Source organism: Schistocerca americana, chromosome 5 (genome assembly GCF_021461395.2).
Source record: "Schistocerca americana isolate TAMUIC-IGC-003095 chromosome 5, iqSchAmer2.1, whole genome shotgun sequence".
In the NCBI taxonomy this organism is placed as follows: Eukaryota; Metazoa; Arthropoda; class Insecta; order Orthoptera; family Acrididae; genus Schistocerca; species Schistocerca americana.
The window spans coordinates 388,911,144-388,932,999 of NC_060123.1; the positions used below are offsets into that span (position 1 = coordinate 388,911,144).

The 21,856-nt window shown below is 38.1% G+C and overlaps 1 protein-coding gene across 5 annotated transcripts in view; it reads left to right on the forward strand.

Moving 5' to 3' along the window:
* The window catches only part of LOC124615660 (nuclear pore glycoprotein p62), a 35,957-nt gene that overhangs the window by 11,380 nt on the left and 2,721 nt on the right, over nt 1–21,856 (forward strand). For 2 of the 5 annotated variants that reach the window (XM_047143684.1, XM_047143685.1), the window contains 2 exons: nt 7,590–7,842; nt 16,471–16,633. In XM_047143684.1, coding sequence (XP_046999640.1) covers nt 7,590–7,842; nt 16,471–16,633 — 416 coding nt within the window. The remainder of the gene's footprint in view (nt 1–7,589; nt 7,843–16,470; nt 16,634–21,856) is intronic. The other 3 variants (XM_047143686.1, XM_047143687.1, XM_047143688.1) reach the window with 2 other exon arrangements.

Genomic DNA, 21,856 nt, shown 5'->3' on the forward strand with positions numbered 1-21,856 from the left:
TCTGGAATCTCTTCCTTTCTCGCTTCCTTTTCCCTTCTACATAACCTTCTAAAACTGTTTTTATCAGTCCGTCATTCTTTCTTAATATATGCCCAATCCAATTTCTTTTTCTTCTCTTTATTACATCTAGTAACTGCCGTTTCTCTCCCACTCTTCTCAGTACCTCTTCATTTTTTACTCTGTCCATCCAACTTATTCCTTCCATCTTCCGCCATGTCCAGATCTCAAAAGCCTCCAGCCTTTCTCTGTCTTTTTTCCTCATAGTCCATGTTTCAGCGCCATATAGAAGAACACTCCATACAAGACATTTTATGAGTCTCTTTCTGAGTTCTCTGTCCATACCGCTGCAGAAGATTCTCCTTTTCTTATAAAACGCCTCTTTTGCCATTGCTATCCTTGTTTTAATTTCTGTGGTGCACTTCCAGTCGGTGTCTATCCTGCTTCCAAGATACTTAAAATTTTGCACCTGTTCTAGTTTTTCTCCATTCAGCACAATTTTTAGTTCCTTATTTCCTCCTATTGCCAATACTTTTGTTTTATTTGTGTTAATTTTCATTCCATATTTTTTTCCGTTAGTTGCAATGGTGTCCACCAAATCCTGTAATTCTTTTTCCCCTGTGGCTAGAAGGACCATGTCATCAGCAAATCTCTAGCACCCTACTCTTCTTCCTCCAATTTCTACTCCTTTGTCATCTAATGAGCATTGGTCAATCATATTTTCCAAGTACAGGTTGAAAAGAGTAGATGATAAACAGCATCCTTGTCTTACTCCTTTCCCTAGTCTGATCCAGTTTGTACTTTCTCCTCTCACTTTAACTGAAACTTTTTGATTAAGGTACAATGAGTTTATAAGTCTTCTGGTTTTCCAGTCCACTCTCTTTTCCCTCATAATAGTCGCCAGCTTGTCCCAAACCACATTGTCAAATGCCTTTTCTAAATCGATGAAGCACATATATAGGTCTCTTCCTTTTTCAATAAACCTTTCTCCTAAGATTCGTAGGAGCCCTATTGCATCTCTGGTGCCCGTATTCCGTCTAAAGCCAAACTGCTCCTCGCCGAGATTCTCCTCTATTACTTTTTCAAGTCTTTTATTAATTATTCTTAACATCACTTTCGCTGCATGTGAAATGAGGCTGATTGTCCTGTGCTCGCTGCATTTCTTGGTTCCTTGTTTTTTCGGCAATGGAATCATTACTGTTGTCAAAAAGTCCTCAGGCCATTCACCACTGTCATATATTTTATTACATAACCTCAATATTTCTCTTATTCCATTGTGGTTCAAGCATTTTAGTATTTCTCCCGGTATTGTATCTGTACCTACTGCTTTGCCATTTTTCATTGCAGCAATAGCAGACTTTACTTCTTCCATTATGATGGTCGGTCCTTTCTCTTCATCACTTACACTGTTGTGTGATTCAAGTTCCAGAGTTTCTGGTTTGCTATTTGTGTCATATAGCTTTTTTATATATTCTTCCCATCTCTGGAGGACATCGTCACGATCTTTATACACTACCTCTTCGTCTTTACTCAAAATTTCCATAGTAGCACGTCCTGCTCTGTTTTGTTCCCATGTCATAGTCTTTACTCTGTTGTATAGTAAGTCGTATCTTCCTTTCCTGTCCAGTTCTTCAATTTCATCACATTCCTCTTTTAGCCATTTTTTCCTAGCCTGCTCTGTTTCTCTTCGCAGTTCGTTATTTAACCTTCGGTATATCTTTCTTGCATCTTCAGTGTTCTTGTTTTTCAATTTTCTTCTCTCCTCCATCTTGGAAATCATTTCTTGTGTGGCCCATGGTTTTTTTGACCTTTTCCCTTTTACATATCCTATATTTTGCTGTCCTGCTTTAATGATTCCTTCTTTCAGCATATTCCAGTACTCGTTGGCATTATCAGGTGCTTCTTTGTCTCGTAATGTGTTTAGAAAGTCCCGAGACAGCATTTCTGTAATTTGTTCTTTGTTGGACCTTATCTTCTCTAGATCCCATTTCTTCACCATTGTCGCCTTTTTCAGTTTTTTCATTCTTATTTCTATTTCTGCCATAAGTAAGTTGTGGTCACTATTAATATCTGCACCTGGTAATGTGTGCACCTTCTTGATTCCATTCCTGTATCTTTCTTCTACCAGTATAAAATCGATTTGGTTTCTATATTTATCCCCTGGTGATTTCCAAGTGTAGAGCCTCCTCTTATGGTTCTTGAACCATGTGTTTGCCACTATCAGCTGCCTTTCCCTGCAGAAGTCAATTAACCATTCACCTCTGTCATTTCTCGTTCCAAGACCATGACTGCCTACTATGTTTCCCTCTTTCCCTTCTCCCACAATGGCGTTCCAGTCTCCCATTACTATTTTGCAGCATTTTTTATTTTCGTCCATTATTCTCTCTATTACATTGTACGTTTCCTCTACAATTTGGTCATCATGTTCTGAAGTTGGCATATACACCTGGACAATCAGTAAATCTTTTTGTGCTCCTTTCAGCCTTACACCAATAACCCGGTCATTTGCATAGTCTACATATTCCACACATTTAGCCAATTCCTTTGTCACAATCATTCCTACTCCATTAATTCCTTTTGCTTCTCCTCCTGAGTAGTAGAATACATATTCATCTGACTGCAACTCTCCATGTCCATTCCATCTTACTTCAGCAACTCCTACGAGGTCCATATGATTCTTTTCCATCTCTCTTTTAAGGTTTTCTAGTTTTCCTGCTTGTAGCAGAGTTCTGACATTCCAGGTACCAATTCTCGTTTTGATTTTTTGCCTCCTTTCAAGTTGTCCCCCCCGGAGATCCGAATGGGGGACTATTTTACCTCCGGACACTGATTTAACATGAGAGGAAGCCATTTTTTGTGCATAAAATGGAGACTGCATTATGCAGGGAAGATAATCTGCGGTGGTATTCCGTTGCCTTCCGCAGTTCTGGAGGCCGCCCCTAACATGGGATACAGACGCCTTTTGCAGCCGCCCGCTCCGGGTCAGACGCTGCATGAGAAGTATAGGTTGGAAAATGAAAGACCCCTAGCCCTCGAAACCTAATAGCGTCAGGGTCGGAAAAGAACAAGAGCTGGCCGAGGGTGGCCAGATAGGAAAGATAAGAGTGAGGAGCCTGGCATAAGTAAGTGGAAGCAATGCCAGGACTCAGCTCGGGGCCCCGTGGTCGCCAGCCACGTATCACTAGGTGTGACTCCCTGAGGTGGATTCTGGAGGTAGCCTTTCTTATTTTTTAGAAATACTGTTGGTATATGCATTATTAAAGCATAATTCTAAGTCTTTTCTAATTTTGACTGAAATTCATTGTACCTTGCTTTCAATGGCTGCTTTTCTTTCTCTGCTACTAAATTTTCTTATTTTTGAAGCAAGAGATTACCCTGAATAAGAACAGGCAAAATCCAGTTTGCTAATAGCTTCCTCAGTAGGAACATAAATATCATTAACAAGGTTACGTGACTCTGATTCTGGATTCACGATAAATGTTTGAGTAACAAGTGAACAAGTAACAGGGAATTTCCAGTAATTACTCACAAACTAATGATACAGAGAAACATCCACATAATTTAAACAAAGTTTGTCTATCTTCATCGATGTCACTAACATTTTTTAAGTTTTTTGAAACTGAACTGTAACCTTTTTTGTGACACACTTACTTACTATCTATCCAATAGAGCACTGTTCATCCATTTTATTGTATTCCAGTTAGTCTTTCAAATTTATTTATTATTAAATTTTACAATTATTTAGTTAATTAAAAATTACACTCACAACAAAAGTGCACAAAATATTTTACATGCTCAATGGAGTATGTACTTTCAGTCTGACATAGGTTTCTGAACAGACTGAGTACAACAATGCCACACCCAGCAAATGTAGTAGGAGTACACAGTTCATGTAAGGACCTGTTGCTCTGTGTACTGAGCTCCCGTATGCACTTGCCTTGAGGACTAAACTCGTGCACCAAACTGTAGCCTTCTCATCAACAAAGAAATTAGACAAGTTTGTTATTGTACTTACATCATTTTGAACTTGTCATAATGTGCTACTTAATTGAGAATAAATCTAGATGTAAGTGGGCAACTTTTTAACATAGAACTAAAGCAAAAGCTCATATTGTTTAATATTTTATTGTTAAAATAAATAGTACTAACTAGTTATATAGGGTGATAGTGTAAAGTAAGTATAGGTTACACTAAATTTCATTACAATGAAATAATAAACCATTTAAGTAGGCAACAACCCTGAGAGCAATTGTAATGTGAATTATTTCCTGATTTTCAAAATTCATATCTTTGTTCAGTCGGATACCAATGTTGAATTTTTTTACAATACTTTGCTTCATGTAGGTGTACAAAAAATGTGCAAAAATCGAATTTTTCTATTCTGTCTCACTAGAGATAAGTAGTCCCAAACTTAACAAAAAATAAAGATTTTCAAATTTCAGAAACTTATAAAAAATTAAGGAAACATTTGTCAGAATTCTTGTTCTATACAAAGCCAGTCATTTTGACTGGTTATTTTTGCATTTGGGATGTTTTGGTTCACCAACAGTGTTGTAGAGAAGACTTCTCTAAAATCAGTCATGTTAACTGCAATGTTGTTACTTAACACAGTGCAGAGATATTCAAATTAACATTAATGTCTCCAAATTGCAAAACCATCGTGTTCTTACAAATAAAAATGGCCACAATTCAGTAACAGTGCAAGGCAAAAAGAAAAAAAAAAAAACTGTTTTGAACTTCTCAGTTATAGGGCAATCACACACAAAAAAATCAAAATATTTAAAAATCAGAATGAGATTTTCACTCTGCAGCGGAGTGTGCGCTGATATGAAACTTCCTGGCAGATTAAAACTGTGTGCCCGACCGAGACTCGAACTCGGGACCTTTGCCTTTCGCGGGCAAATGCTCTACCATCTGAGCTACCGAAGCACGACTCACGCATCTACACCTAGAACACCACCTGCAACAAGTTTTGTGAGTGGTGCTTATGGAGCTGCACAACACTGTCCATTGCAGAGTGCAGAAGAAATAAGTAACGTAACCTCAACAGAAGGGCAGCACTATGAAATTTGTGTGAGGTTACTGATATAATGGTACTGAAGGCTGATAAATGTAATGCAACTGTTGTTACCATATAGTGTGTAAAAAGATAAGACATGTGGTCTGCTAAGTGACTGCCTGTTGGAGAATTGATTGTGATCCCACAGAACACTTGCAACAGAAAAGTTCTGCACTACTGAATTCCTCCTCTTTACCTCAGAGGATTGTAAGTAGGGTAAGACCACATGACTGTGTATCACCAAGACTGTATGACTTTCCAAAAATTCAAAAGGAAAATGTTCCATCACATCCAATAGTGAGCAACTTTGGAGCTCCTATATATGTTTTAGCTAAACATCTAGCTTCTTTGTTGAGACCATTGGTGGGTAAATGCTCACATCATGTCAGTACTCAGCTCTCTGTCTAAGCAATTCTGGCCATTTGGTTAGCTTTGATGTAGTGTCACATTTTACAAATGTCCCTCTTCCAGGTTCTTTGGCATGAATTTGCATAAAGTTGCAGGTGGACATTACTGCTTTGTTTTGGCATACTCTATCCTCAACCTATTTTATGTTAAACCAAGAAATTTGGAATTGACTGATGGCATTGCCATGGACAGCCCTCTGTCTCCCTTGGTGGCCAACCTTTTTATGAAGGATTTTGAGGAGAGAGTGCTTCACTAAGTTGCCTTTAACCCAAAAGTATTTTGGAGGTATGTGGTGAATACTTTCATAGTGTTGCTTCATGGAGAAGATAAATTGAGGGAGTTTCTTCACCACCCCAACTCTATTTGTACCAACATTCATTTTGGAAATAAAGGAAGATGGTTGTCCCCCTTTCTTGGCTGTCTTGGTTAGATGAAAGTATGATGGCTCTTGGAGCTTTCAGTTTATCGTAATGGCACTCGTACCGATTTGTACTTGCGAGCGTCAAGTTGTCATCACCTGTTGCAGACTATGAGCATGCCGAAGACAATTGAACACAGAGCTCACACTGTCTCAGATGTAGATGGTTTGCTAAACAAGGTTGCCCACTCGAAGACGGTGTTGAGAAAAATGGATATTCCACCCTGCAGATTAATAGGGTACTGTCAGTTAAAACCAAACAAGCACCCAAAGCAAGTGGACAAGAGGAAAACACATCAGCAAAATCTTTAGCTTTTCTTCCTTTTGTGGGCAACATTTCATTTAAAATAGCAAGAATCATCTGTACATTCCAGGTGAAAGTGATTTTCTTTCCATCCTCTAATATAGCAGACCTTTTGGGACCAGTGTAGGATTACTTTCTATTGTGGAATGCTGGAATTAATAAAATACCTTGTCAGTGTGGTATGGCTTATATAGGATGGACCCCACACACACTGAAAGAATGCTGCACTTGAACATCAATATTGCACTTGCCTTTTTCAACCAAGGAAGTCTGCTACTGCCAAACACTGTATTTCTAGTGGATGTTCAATAGAGTATGATAGAACTATAATTCTATATAACTATATTAAAGCAGTATATTTTTCTTACTCCATTATTAAAGAATCCATGGTAAATAACGCCTGGTGGAGAATCTGATGAACTGCAATCATGCCTACCAAGGTTATAGTACATGGAACCCCATCATCCCCACGATCTTTTGTAATCAAAGACGACAGAGTGCGCCATCATCCATGGCAAGCGGTAATGCAGAGGACAGCCGAGTTCTGCAGTTCCACCAGTGAGGAGGCTGCCACTGGGATATGTAGTCTGTCTGTCAGCTTGATTTTGATGCATGCATAGAATACTCGGAGCGCACTTTATATTCCAGAACAGAGCAGCTCTTTGTCAGTTTCCAGTTGCTCACCTGAGGAAGACTGACATTTGCTCAGTCAAAATATTGTATGATGGATTAAACAACAACCGGCTGCAAGCCTAAAATTTCTTTGAACATTAATGATAATAAAACATTATCAGTGTTCATTATGGACATGTGCGAATGTTCACACAAAATTTCAGCAAAATCTGTGATTGTCATATGGGAGCTTTTTGTGATATTAGATCATTGTCATGGAATAGCTGTATTACATTCTCAGAATGAAAAATAAAAAAAAGATTTTCAGTACCTAAGTGATATAAATGTTGTGTTTGAGAAACAACACTACAGTGAGACCCCAGAGTCCAGATGCTTGCAATTTGTTCACTGCCTATTCATCCGGAGCAACCACTCATGAAATCTCTTCCTCTGGCAAAACTGTTCTTTGTGCAACATTACTGCTCTGTCTTGAATGACTTTGCTTCATTAAATACTGACAGTGCCATTGGTTAGTGAGTGGTACTTAGAGTAATTTACACAGTTACCATTGTGGTTACTTTTCTTATTGTTCTTCTGTAGTTTATTATCATAAAGATCAGTACATATTATCTGAGAAGTTCAGATATTTATCTGGGATGAGAATGTGGAGAAAATTTAGTCTGTAAGTAAAACTTCACATTCAGTGAGCTCATCTGTTTTTTTGCTGAAAGGAAAAACATTTTAAAAAAAATTTAAGATACTTTAGACTAAATGGTTTGTTATTTATGAAGGACTGACACTAACACCAAAAACTACAGCCACTACGTCAACAGCTGCTGCATCAGGAACAACAGCACCAGCAGGAACAAGCACAGTGGCGACAACAACCGCTGCTACTGGCTTCAGCCTACCTTCAACTGCAGCATCTGGCTTCTCCCTCATCTCAAGTGCCGCTACATCAACAGCTACAGGAACTGCACCCACGTCCATTCAGGCTATAGCAATAAGCTCATCTGTACAGGCTGGACTGGGTGCAACCACTGTGTAAGTTTTTCCATTTGGTTATTTTGGTACAGGGTGACAATTATTGAGCTATATGAAAAAAAAGTACATCATACACACACTTTATTCAACATGTAAATGTCACAACAGATACTCGGATTTAGGTTATGACATGTTCAATATGCCTGCCATCATGGTGATGTGGTGCAGACGAATAGCGAAATTCTGCATGACCCGCTGAAGTGTCAGAACACTGATGCTGTCGATGGCCTCCTGAATCGCTGTTTTCAACTCAGCAATGGTTTTGAGGTTATTGCTGTACACCTTCTCTTTAATACAGCTCCACAAAAAGAGTCGCATGTGTTCATATCCGAAGAATATGGCAGCCAATCGAGGCTCAAGCGAGCTGCCTCTTGGAACCCAGAGCCAAGTTGTTTTCCACAAAGTGCTCCTCCAGGACATTAGCCACCCTCCTGCTTCAACAGGGTTGAGCTCCATCTTGCATGAACCATATCATGTAGAAATCAGGGTCATTTTGGATAATCAGGATGAAATCATCTTTCAAAACCTTCACATACCGTTCAGTAGTCACTGTGCCATCAAGGAATATTGCACTGGTTATTCCGTGACTGGACATTGCAGACCACACAGTCAGCCATTAAGGGTGAAGAGACTTCTCAGTTGTGAAATGCAGATTCTCATTTCCCCAAATTCGCCAATTTTGCTTGTTGATGGACCAATCCAAATGAAAGTGAGCTTCGTCACTAAACTAAATCATATTCACTTCAAAGTCCTGTTCGTCCATTCTGTGAACAATGATGTTGGCTAAACCCAAACGCTGGTCCATGGCCTCATGGCTTAATGGCTGATGGGTTTGAATTTTGTATGGGAAGAGATACAGGTTTTCAACAACAATTTGTCACAGTGTCTCCATGTCCCACGTATTGTGCAGCTTGGCTGATCAATTTCCTGGGGCTGGTTTGAAACACAGCGCTCGTCTTCTCAATGTTTTCAGGTGTTTTCACCCCTGTTGGACAACCACTATTGCCAACACTGTCATCACCAACACTGACTGTTCTCTCAAACTTGTGAATCAAATTGTTGATTGTTAGTTAGTACACTTGGACCAGTTGCCTTCAGCTTGAACTTGGTTGCAAAGTTACTTTGAGCCGCAGTTGGGCTGTTATTGCTCATATAGTGTTGCGTGCTCAGGCATGCTGTACAGTGACATTTACGCATGCAAATGGCCGACAAGAGGGCATGCGCATACTAATTCCCATCATGCCCCGCGGCCAACTGTGCAGTTCGAACATCCTAACACAAACTGTTCAGAAGTTATGACTTTTTATTTCACATAATTAGTAATTGTCACTCTGCAGTTACTAGTGTAGGTTGATATTACTTATTAAATTTTACGAGACTATCTACTGTATACCTTGTTTGCTGCTGTGATTATCATATAGGCTAAAATCAAAAAGGCAATGATGATGATTACATATTCTTGTTTGTGAAGACCATGTATTGAAATCCTTAGTGGTGTTTTTTTTTTCCTCGATAGGCATTGTGCCCTAGTCCAATTAAAAAATTGACAAATTGCCAACATATATTTATGTTAGTATTTACACTATAATTATTCACAACTATATATTAAATGCTTCATTTATAAATAAGTAGTAAACCATCTTAGTTTATAATGTTAATAGTGAAATAAGCCTATGCACTTCTACAAACAACTTTTAATCCTCGGGAATCCATACACTTCTGCGTGTGGTAGCATGAGCAGTGCATACATGCCACCTGGTAATGAAAGAAAGAAGTGGTTTTATTAAAAGTAATATTGTTATTAAATATTTCAAGTTATTTATTTGAACTAGAATTAGGGAAAACGGTATAAAGTTGATTCAGAGCAGTCATTACCAGGGCAAGCTGACAAGTTTTTGGACTGGCAGTGAAATATTGCATTTATTTACATAATAAAAAACTTCATAGCAGTGTAGTTTCATTTTATATAGATGTGCTTTGTCTGAATGTTCTCCCAGCTGGTATATTCCATCTATAAAGTGATGTGCAGAATACTGATCTGTAGCTGTAATGACCGTGATTGCTCTAAAAAATTTTCTGACCATAAATCCCTTTAATACATTTAGATCTCAAAATATGGGGAATTCAGATTATACTAAATCTTGTGAATAGAATAAATGTCCCAGTAATGCATATTTTGTGTTTCATTCATTACCAAAGCATCTTTGTGGACCGGTACAGTGTGTCAATTAGTTATAACTTTTTCATTTTTGTTATCCAGATTTCTTCTCACCAAACTGTAGATTAAAATGATTTGTATAGAGCCACCAATTATTGTTTCAGCCATTCCAGAATAATAACAATAACAACAATAACAATGAAGCAGATTAAGGTAGCAGATTCATCTCAGATCATCAGATGTGATCCTTTTAACATGCTTCAAATTTTAAAAATTCATTTTCAAATTTCATCTTCATCAGCATTCGACAGATATGGCACCCACATGACACAAAGGGTTTCATTTTTATTTCATGTAAAGTGGACTGCACTCTTTCTTATACATTTTTAATCACTGAATGTACAATTCTGAGCACTTTCTGTTTTCATAACATTGATTGCAGTTCCTGTATTGTTTAACATATAACATCTTAATGACATGTAAAACCATGTTGAATTCAATTGACCATTTCTCAAGTGCTGAAGACAGAGGAGAAGATTGTTTATAAATGTTCCCCAACTTGGGGACAAATTGCGTTCGCTTGTAAACTGTCCTACTTATGCTGACATGGTGATATTCTACTTCAGACAAAACTTGTTTTAAAAACCCGTATAACCAAAATTATTAGGAGAGCAAGTTGGTAATTACATTATGTTGTGACAAGTAACAACTCTATAAAAGGAAAATTTCATCATATTGGATGATGTCTCTGTGCAATTGCAGAGTATATTTTGCCTTGTTCTTCTAATAATACTCAATTCTCTGACACAGAGTGGATGACTTATTATGGCTATTGCATTCTCCTTGTGTGGTATTTCACTCATTTGTCATATATTGGTATCTACGTATTGTGCAATTCAGTGACCAACTTAGCATGGGCTCTGCAGCTGAACAATGAAAAGTAATCATGTGTCTGTAAATCCATTGCCTTGCAATGTCAGCCACTATATTTAATTCAGCTATCTTTTCAGAATCAGTCACAACACCTTTTTGAATGATTTGACTTCATGTTCAAATTTAAAATTTGGAAATAAAGGTTCAAGGCAAGAATTCTGCATGAGATTGATAACAGTTGATATGGCATATCAGCCAGTTTGGGAGTGTTTTTTATGTGATGCCACAGACTGCATTATATGAGTGCCAAGCACATTCTCCATTTTCACTTGCCTCTGAAACATAAAATATGAATAGTTAACACACAAACACGTGCAGAACAAATGCTACACAATTCACATAGCAGGGCTGTTAGAGGACTGTTTTGGAATAGGAGGTGTTTCCAGTCGCAAAAACAAACCAGTTCCACAATGAAAATGTACTCAGCGTGTTAACATTGGGTAGTTGTTGAATGGCGGGAGGCAGAAGGAAAAAGTAAATAAATAATTTATGTATTTATTTACTTTTGCCATTGCAACTTTGCACACTAGATAAAGCTATCCACTGGTGTGCAACACTAGAACAATGGAAAATGTGACACTCTCTAAACCAGTGTGCATGAGTCGTTGATCCCTAATGAGTTTAACCTTTAGAAGTAAGACTTTTATTTTTTCTGTTCATGTGTAAGTCACACATATTTTTCAATCAAAGTCTTACCTTGAACTTCTAACACTTAGATTATTGTTACGGATACAAAACTTTCCACTTCTACTCAAAAATGTGACCTATTTTTAAAGTTCCTGACATTTTTTGATATATTTACTTGTTTATTTTCAGACATTGAAATTGTGCTTTGAGTACATTATTAATATTTTTCACACACATTTCCGGCTGAGGTCCTCTTTGCATGTCTCACGGATGTATTTGATCTTATTTCCTGTGAGCTTTCCAGTTTGACACTTTTTTGAATTGTCCAGTCCTTCAGCTGCTTCTTTGTTTGATTGGCTTTCTTACTATTGTCCTGTGATTTGTTGCTTTCAGTTTGAGAGTTCATTTACCAGCTGAAGACTGAATGCATTCCTCTTCAGCCTATTTGATTTTGGAAGAAACGCACATTTATTGTTGCTCTGTCTAGGATATAAAGGCAGGCATCAGCCATCTCTTGCAAGAAGGCATAGTTAAATTTCTGTGAATCACTTGCTCATATGCATCCACACCGCACTTTGTTTCTTTATGGACGGTAACAGTTCCTGGTTTTGTTTTTCCTTCAGTGCCCACTTGTTCTTCAGGATGTAATGTTTTGAAAATAATGGAGTTCTTGTTCTTCATCCCTTGGTACACTGTCAGGATGCACCCTGGTTTGTCAGTATTTTTCAGGAAGATGGTGGAATTTGAGTCAGAGTTGTTCTTGAAGCAGTTCGGGATTTCTCTGTAAATCTTGTTCGCCGTTCCCGCTAGTAATATTTACTTCTGTTGAAATTTATCGACAAGCGGAAGGGATGTGAATAAGTGCTGTCACATTCCTTCCATGCTTAGGAAATGGCTCCAGGAGGCAAGGGATGACATACTCTGATCTACCTTCCTCCTTACCAAGGTATGGGAAGCTATTGCAAATGTACGTGGATACATGTCAGTAGCTACCTAAAACTAGAGTGAACTTTTCAGCAGGGATGCATTGAGCTCAGGATGACTTCTCATCGAAGTGGAGGAATCTGTCACATGTCATTTTATCAGTGATAAAATTTTACCTCAGTGAACACAACCAAAGGTCATTCAATGAGACACATTTAGCACAAAGAGCATCTCTGGTGTACATCATACCAAAAATTGTCTCCAGTTCCTTCAACAATACAGTCTAAGTGGTGATTTTTATTTTGTGCTGAGCATTTGATTCTGTGCATTTTTTATTATCCACATCATCTGTTCATCAAAAAGAAGAGGGAAGGCATTGTTGATGCAATTATACACTTGGTGTGAGGCATTTGCTGTGGCCCCACTCTCCTTCCGAGCATTCAAAGCAGCTATTCTTCCAGGCAGTGGTGTGTTAGTGACCTTCCATTCCATACCATCTCCATCTGCCAGCTTCACTGTTGTGCCAGTTTATCTTGAGCTTGTAATGGAAAGAACTGAGATGGGGGGACATCTGATAGTGGTTTCTCTTCCTCTGTCTTGCTACTTTTATTGTCAGTTGACTCTGACAGATAATCACGATAATCACCAAAAGAATCCAGTAAGTCACTTTATGATTCAATATCTGATTTTTTCCAGAATAAGCAAAATCTCTTTATTAGTGACATTGAGAGCGTCTGTTACCAGCCAAAAAACACTTGGCGGTCAATCGATTCATCCTGCAGCTCTAGGTACACTTCATGTAATTTCCATGAAATCGTGAAAACTTTCCAAATTGCAGTACACTCTTGTGAGAAATTGAAGTGATGCAGGAAAGTTACTAAGTTTGGTTGAAAAATGTTAAAAGTGTAATTTATTGCTGCAGAAATGAAAATTGAGAGGTATCTTTGAGATATCTTCGCTGTTCTAGAGTAAACTATGTTCTGGCTAGCACCAGCGCTTTCTTGTAGCCATCATTAGAATGTGCCAATTGTTTTCAGTATGTCATTGTGTTCGCATGAGTTACGGAACACTTACATTAGGATTCTGGCTATTTTCAGTTCACATATAATCAAGTTTCCATTAATATTATCATTACTGTTTGTTTACTTACCCAGTGGTTCAGTTATAGTGAAGTCATGCTTATGTATGCAGAAGTAATGTTGTTTAGTAGTCATTAAGTTTTCATGCTGGTTGCTTAAGCAGACAACACATTTTCTTTCGAATAGATAGCAGCACACATTTGGAAAATTTAATCATCATCATTTTTAACCACTTGATGCCCACTGCTGGATAAAGATGTGCTTCAGCCATACCCATGTTGCTTCTGCATGTTTTCAAGTGTCATATACCCACATTCAATAAGGTAATTATATCCATTTTTTATTTTTTGAAGTCCATCAGTGTACATCTTTATTGCATAAACCATTCATTTGCGTGGATGTATGTCCTGCCCACATCCTTTACGCTTTCTTGTACAACATTCTGATCCTGATCCATTTGTATGTCTGCCTGTCTCTTTTAGTAACTAGCAACACCTGCATTTCCATTTCACAGCTTTGAATGGAAATGGGTGATACATACTGAAGGGAAATTTTTCCTTTCAGATATACTAGAAGCTTAGTTTTGAAAAACTGTTGATTCCTTTTGCTGTCCACGATGAATAGTCTTCAGTTGTCCTAAATACAACCCAACTAATTCTGTGATTACAGTATTAATTTGTACATTTTTTTTCACTGTGTTGACATTGTAATTTCTGTAGTTTTGTGATAATGTTTTCAGATGTACATGCAAATTGAGCCTGTGAAGTTCTTTCATTAATTGTTGAAATTTATCTACCATTGAGGAAAACAGTCCAATAACATCTTCAAAACAAAATTATTCCACTACTTTGCTAACTTTATGGATCTAAAAACTTTAATGCGACACATTTTTCCAAATAGTGGATGTATGACAAACACCTTAGCTGCAAAAGTCTGCAGTTTGGCTGTTCAGATAATATTACACCTCAGAAATCACCTTGTCATTCTGCAAGTTCCTGCCACACAATGATTTCTTCATTCCAGGAAGAAAAAAAAAAAAAAAAAAAGTCACAGGATGCCATGTGAAGAGAATACTGGCAGAGGAGTCAAAGTGAAACAACGTAAAAGTAATTGTAGGAAAGTCAGATGCCAGACAGATTCATTGGAAGAATCCTCATGAGATGCTATAATTAAATGGAGGGAGTTTGCAACCATCATTTTAATTATCAACTTTCTGCATTGTGCTCCTGCTTGGCACAGTATGTTCGTTGAACTTTGCAGTGATGATAAAAGTGTTTATTTGTAATTTCTGTGTCGACTAACTGAATCTTCCATTACTCATCCAGTGGCCACTTAAGACTACTACACACAGTTTGTATTTGATAGTGTGCTGCACTCTTATTTTTGGGCTGTGTAATTATTGTGTTCTGCACTTCCTTGTATAATTTTCAAGCTGTTTTTTGCATGTTTATCTGTATTGTTTTTCCTTTGTAACTCTTTTGCTCTTTTCTGAAGCTGCTAGCCGAGGTGGTCAGCAGCTCTAGGAAAGAGCAAAAGAGTTACAAGGGGAAAACGATACACATAACAACACCAAACACAGCTCTTCTTCTATATTTCTGGCACCTGTCAACTTTACATGTAGGGTTTTATTTTGGAAAGTGTTGGAGAATGAGATGCTGCTATGCCATTTCTAGGCATTTCTTTATTTATTGCCATATTTCAATAACAATTGGTGCATACTGGTTTCGGTTGTATAAATGAGAACTGAATGCAGAATTTTTAAATTTAATTACACAATCGTAAGGGAGATGCTAATGGAATACTAACTATGTGTGCTCCGGGTTACCCAGAAATATAGTTTGCCTTCAATCTTAAATCCTATGAAAAAAGTCTCTTAAGTTATGGTCTGTGATATATGCAGTTTGCGTATTTTTAACTGCATCAGTTTAGCCAGATCCGTAGCAAAATCGTATATAAGTCAGAAAGCTTTCTGCCACAGTTCTATGGGATTAGTTTGTCATGTTGGCTTTAAAACTCTCTATTCAAATTCCAGAATGGCCCCTGACACCACAAGAAATTCTGCTTTCACTCTTTTGTGATCTGAACAGCACCTCTACTTAAGTAGCATCATTCTTTCTATAGTTGAAATTACAAAGAAAGCAGTAGAGTTTAGACTCGTTCTGCGCAACTGACATCATGCTTTCTCTAACAGCCAATGAACTTAAATGGTAATGTTCCAAGTGCACTCTATTTCGAATGTTGTATTCTGTGCATGTATATAATGTGTTCATAGCAGGTTATTTAGTAAATTTTTACTCAATTTGTTGCTAGTTATCATGGTGATGAGGTGGTAAGTGACATATTCTACATAAGCAAGTGAGAAAACAACTTTCTTCAAGCATAAAGCCCCTCTATGCATGTACAACAACAGTCACTTGGAATTGGCGATACTGCAGTCCCCATCCATGCTTTGACTTGTGTAAAATGCCATCATTTGTGAATTGGGCTATGGTACATGAACAGAATTGAGTGATGCTTTATGCTATACTTTGCCTAAAATTGTTGTCCTCATGCATATTGCATTAATCTATTGCTAACTTTTTTAACCAGAAGGTGCCTTTATTTTTAAACATGTTCAAGGAAAGTAAAGGATGAAAGTTACTGTTTGTATTGGGGATTTTAGGTGCAAATATAATTGACTTACTAAAAAGTCTGACATAAAATTCTGAACATGTCTCCTTCCGTAAAAGGATTTGTACCTGTTTGTTTTGCTTCATCATCCTAGTACTTGGTACATAGGTAACAGTGCAGTATAAAGTTTCACTCGTATGCTGATGTTTGTACTTTGAGTTTAATATTTGCAGTTCATCATATAGTACTTAAATTCACAGCTGTGATCTCTGAAACCAGTTATTCTCTGTCTTCTAGGGTTTCAAGTGCAGCAGGTACAACTTCCTCTCTTAACTTCAGTCAGCTTGAAGAAAACATAAACAAATGGACTCTGGAATTAGAGGAACAAGAAAAAGTTTTCATGAATCAGGTTGTGCAGATTAATGCATGGGACCGCATGCTTATTTCTAATGCTGAAAAGGTAAGATGACAAATTTCAGTGACTAACAGTCGCAACTTGCATTTTTTTATGATAATGAAGAACTTGCTATTAGCTGTTGCAACATGAGCAGAGAGTATGTCTTAAATTTTGACTGAAGTCTTTGTATTGAATCCTGAGTGATATAAAAATTTCACAAAGTGCTTGTTCAATTGCTTTTTCGTGTGTTACTGTTGAAAAGTTGTTAATTAGCGATGAAATTAAGTATTCAATAGTAGTAGTAAGTGGATGACTGATGTGTGTCATATCAGTGTGTGAGGTGCCTAAGATACTAGAATCATATTTGGGATAAGTGTGGTTAAAATAATTAGCTTTCTGTTCCTTTGCTTTGCTGCTTAGAAATGTTGCAGGAAATTTCTAGTGAAAAGTTAAGTACTTTAGGATTCAGTGAGACTACTCTCTGAAAATCTGAAGCATTCAGTTATCAATGCACACACAGAAAGAAAGAAAGAAAGAAAACTTGATAGTTTATAGCAGATTAAAACTGAAGAAACTGCAAGAAGGTGGGAATTTAAAGAGATGGGACCTGGATAAACTGAAAGAACCAGCAGTTGTAGAGTGTTTCAGAGAGAGCATTAGAGAACAATTAACAAGAATGAGGAAAAGAAATACAATAGCCGAAGAATGAGTAGCTTTGGATGAAATAGTGAAGACAGCAGTTCATCAAGTAGGTGAAAAGACGAGGACTAGTAGAAATCCTTGGGTAACAGAAGATATTTTGATTTTAGTTGGTGAAAGGAGAAAATATAAAAATGCAGTAAATGAAGCAGGCAAAAAGGAATACAAACATCTCAAAAATGGGATTGATAGGAAGTGCAAAATGGCTAAGCAGGAGTGGCTAGAGGACAAATGGAAGGATGTAGAGGCATATATCACAAGGGGTAAGATAGATACTGCTGACAGGAAAAGTAAAGAGGGCCTTTAGAGAAAAGAGAACCACTTGTATGAATATCAAGAGCTCAGATGGAAAGCCAGTTCTAAGCAGAGAGGGGAAAGCAGAACGATGGAAGGAGTATGGAGAGGGTCTATACAAGGGTGATGTAATTGAGGACGATATTATGGAAACAGAAGAGGATGCAGACAAAAATGAAATGGGAGATACGATATTGCGTGAAGAGTTTGACAGGGCACTGAAAGGCCTAAGTCAAAACAAGGCTCCAGGAGTAGACAACGTTCCATTAGAACTCTTGAAAGCCTTGGGAGAGCCAGCCCTGGCAAAGCTCTACCATCTGGTGAGAAAGATTTATGAGACAGGCGAAATACCCCCAGACTTACAGAAGAATATAATAATTCCAATCCCAAAGAAAGCAGGTGTGGACAGGTGTGAAAATTACTGAACTACCAGTTTAATAAGTCATGGCTGCAAAATACTAAAACAAATTGTTTGTAGACGAATGGAAAAACTGGTAGAAGCCAACCTCTGGGAAGATCAGCTTGGATTCTGTAGAAATGTTGGAACACGTGAGGCAATACTGACCCTACGACTTATCTTAGAAGATCAAACCTAAGTTTTTGGCATTTGTAGACGTAGAAAATCTCTTTCAAATTCTGACGGTGGCAGGGGTCAGATACAGGTAGCAAAACGCTAGTTGCAATTAGTGCAGAAACCAGACGGCAGTGATGAGTCGAGGAGGCATGAAAGGGAAGCAGTGGTTGGGAAGGGAGTGAGACACAGTTGTATCCTATGCGCAATGTTATTCAATCTGTATATTGAGCAACCAGTAAAGGAAACAAAAGAAAATTTTGGAATAGGAATTAAAATCCATGGAGAAGAAATAAAAACTTTGAGGTTTGCCAATGACATTGTAATTCTGTCAGAGACAGCAAAGGACTTGGAAGAGCAATTGAACGGAGTAGACAGTGTATTGAAATGAGGATATAAGATGAACATCAACAAAAGCAAAATGAGGATAATGGAGTGTAGCTGAATTAAATCGGGTAAATGCTGAGGGAATTAGATTAGGAAAGGAGACACTTAAAGTAGTGCATGAATTTTACTATTTGGGGAGAAAAATAACTGATGATGGTCGAAGTAGAGAGGATATAAAATGTATCCTAGTAATGGCGAGGAAAGCATTTCTGAAGAAGAGAAATTTGTTAACATCGAGTATAGATTTACGTGTCGGGAAGTTTTTTCTGAAAGTATGTGTATGGAGTGTAGTGATGTATGGAAGTGAAACATGGACGATAAATACACCTGTGCTCATAAATTAAGGATAATGCTGATACATGGTGAAACAACGCTCTGGTGGGCAGTTTGCTGGTTTAAATCACCTCGTGGTATGAGCATGTGGTGCAATTGACCTGCAATAGTTGCACGGTGGCGCTGGCACAGTCCACATTCGCAAAGTTGTGTTGGTGCATGTCGGAGTACAGGTACAGTGCAGTGAGTAAGTGTGCAGACGTTTTCAGATGTGCCAATGGTGACTGTGTGTTGAAAATAGCTCAAAGAACACACATTGATGACGTTATGAGGTGTAAAGTACTAGGGCGACTGGTGGCTGGTCAAACACGGCAGGTCATAGCACAGGCCCTCCGTGTGCCACAAAGTGTGATTTCAAGATTCTGGTAGCAATTGCAGCAGACAGGAAACGTGTTCGGGCGCTACAGTACAGGACGTCCACAGTGTAGAACACCACAAGAAGACTGATATCTCACCATCAGTGCCCGCAGATGGCCACGGAGTACTGCAGGTAGCCTTGCTCGGGACCTTACTGCAGCCACTGGAACAGTTGTCTCCAGACGCACAGTCTACAGGACCCCTGGTCACAGGAGAGCCTGTAAAAGCCTGGTGTCAAGAACACAGTACATGGTCATTGGAACAGTGGTCCCAGGTTATGGTCATGGACGAGTCCAGGTATAGCCTGAACAGTGATTCTCACCGGGTTTTCATCTTGCACGAACCAGGAACCAGATACTAACCCCTTAATGTCCTCGAAAGGGACCTATATGGAGGTCATGGATTGATGGTGTGGGGTGGGAAAATGGTGGGAAAATGATTGGTGCATGTACACCCCTGCATGTCTTTGACAGAGGAATTGTAACAGGTCAGGTGTATCGGGAAACAGGCTTTTCTCAATAAACAGCTTTTAGTATCGATGAAATACAGTGTGCAGTGTTGCAAAAACTTTATCAACAACATTTTTAATTCTTCCTTATTGACAGAGTTGTCACTAAAGCTTGGCATTCTCTGAATTAACAGAAAAATCTCTAGGCATAATTGCACTAAAATCTTAAGTGTTCAGTAGTATGTTCCTGAACCAGTTGTCACTGACTTTCAGCTTTTCCACAGGAATCATAGCATACAAATAAGAGTGAAGGACTACCATTCCTCAGATCCAGTTTCTGTCCATCTTGACAAGCGAGAGCACATGGAATCTGATGTATATGTTTTGGTGTGTAAATAAAATTGCTACATGTTTAATTAGGTCTTCCATTACGAATATCTGAGAAAAAGAGGCTTAAACTTTGACCAAAGGCACATTTGGGTCATGTAGCTGAATCATCAAATGTGTGTGCACAAATGGATAAAAATCAGTTTTCTTTCAGTCAAACATGTTGCTAAAGTGTGCTTTTTTCCCATGCACTTTGCACTCACTGTGACCCTTCAGAGCCTGTAGAATTTTCATCTCTTGTAGGAACAGATGGTTGTGTTTTGGTTGTTGTTTACACAGATGGGGACTGTTACTTTGAGATTCTTTTGAAGGATTTATTTTCAGTGTCACTGCTAGTCAGACTCTCTAAGGTTTCTGCCTCTCTACAACTCTGATGGGATGCCATTTTCTTTCCATTTACATAAACCAGTCTTAGTCAATAGCCAGTAACTAATTCTGAAGAAGAAAACAGCAACAGAAGACAATAGCAGCAAGTGCACACAAGGACTCCAACTGAGCACACCAAATGTTAAACAGCTGGTAGGCTCTCAGTGTGGAAATCTGGCTCTGCATGTTAACATGTCCAGAACACCCAAGGACCTGAGCAGCTGTGTGTCATAACACAACTGGAGCAGACAGGGGTCATCAACGTGGCACATAACAACATGTCTACAACACCTGGTAGAAGGAGCAGTAGCATGTTTAAAACGTCTAGAGGACATAGGGACAGGAGCAGCAATGTGCGTTAATACACCTTGAGTAAGTAGAGGTGTAGCTTGAAAATTGTTTTATGTTGCTGAGTGAAAAGATCCTGTAATGTGAAAAGCATAAGTAAAACACTGGGTATCAATTGTTTATATAATCTTCCTTAATACTGTAGGTCTTTCAGTGTGTGTACAAACATTGTCCTTTACTGTACAACTTTGTATGTGTGCTGGGCAATTCTAACAGCACAAAGAAGCTCTGCATTTCACACACCCATTTCTGTTGACAGTGTGACACACTTCCAAATTCATGGCTTCCCTTCCTTAGTGGGAAAGTATTTGACCTACTACATCAAAGTGCCAAGCCTTTTGTTGATGTTCACATAAATTTGGTAATGTGTTTCTACCTGCCATGTGCATCAATAATTATTCTTAGAACTTGAAGCTTATTTTAGATATCCATTTTAAGTTATTTCCTTAATAAAAATAGGTAAGCAGGAGTCTGAAAAGTCAAAGTTATAACCTCAGGAAGCTTATGTGAATAGAAATTCAATTTTATATCTTGGGTGTGGAAATGTGATAGTGACAATACATTTTGCTTTACTTTGCGTAGTGCCAGATTTCTAGGAAATGCCACAACTTCACAATAATTCCCAGTATCATGTAAGATGAATGATGTTGTTCTATTATTCCTACATGTCGGGAAAATACTGTTTCATTGCATGAGAAATATAGTAAAGTGTAATTAACATCATAGTCACTAAACACTCCACTTGTAAATAAATATGTAGCCAATGTAAATCAGATTAAAATCTTCCTGGGTACACTACTGTGGTATTACTTGAAATTCATTCAGGGTCAGTCCCAGAAATGTTATATTTTCAGATACAAAATTAGCAGCCCAAACTTGGATGTGAATAATTGGTTCCAGGTAATGAAGTGTTATTGCACCCAGATTGTATTATGCATAACTTCATGTTTGGCTAGACAGTTCAAATGATTTAGAGTAAAAGAAAAGTTAATTGTGTGTATGTGTTTGCTTTATAAGTTTTTGTGTTATTTCTATGAAATGGATTCTGTTGCTAATGTAATGGTTATGTCTTTCGTATAAAGTGTAGCTAAGCAGT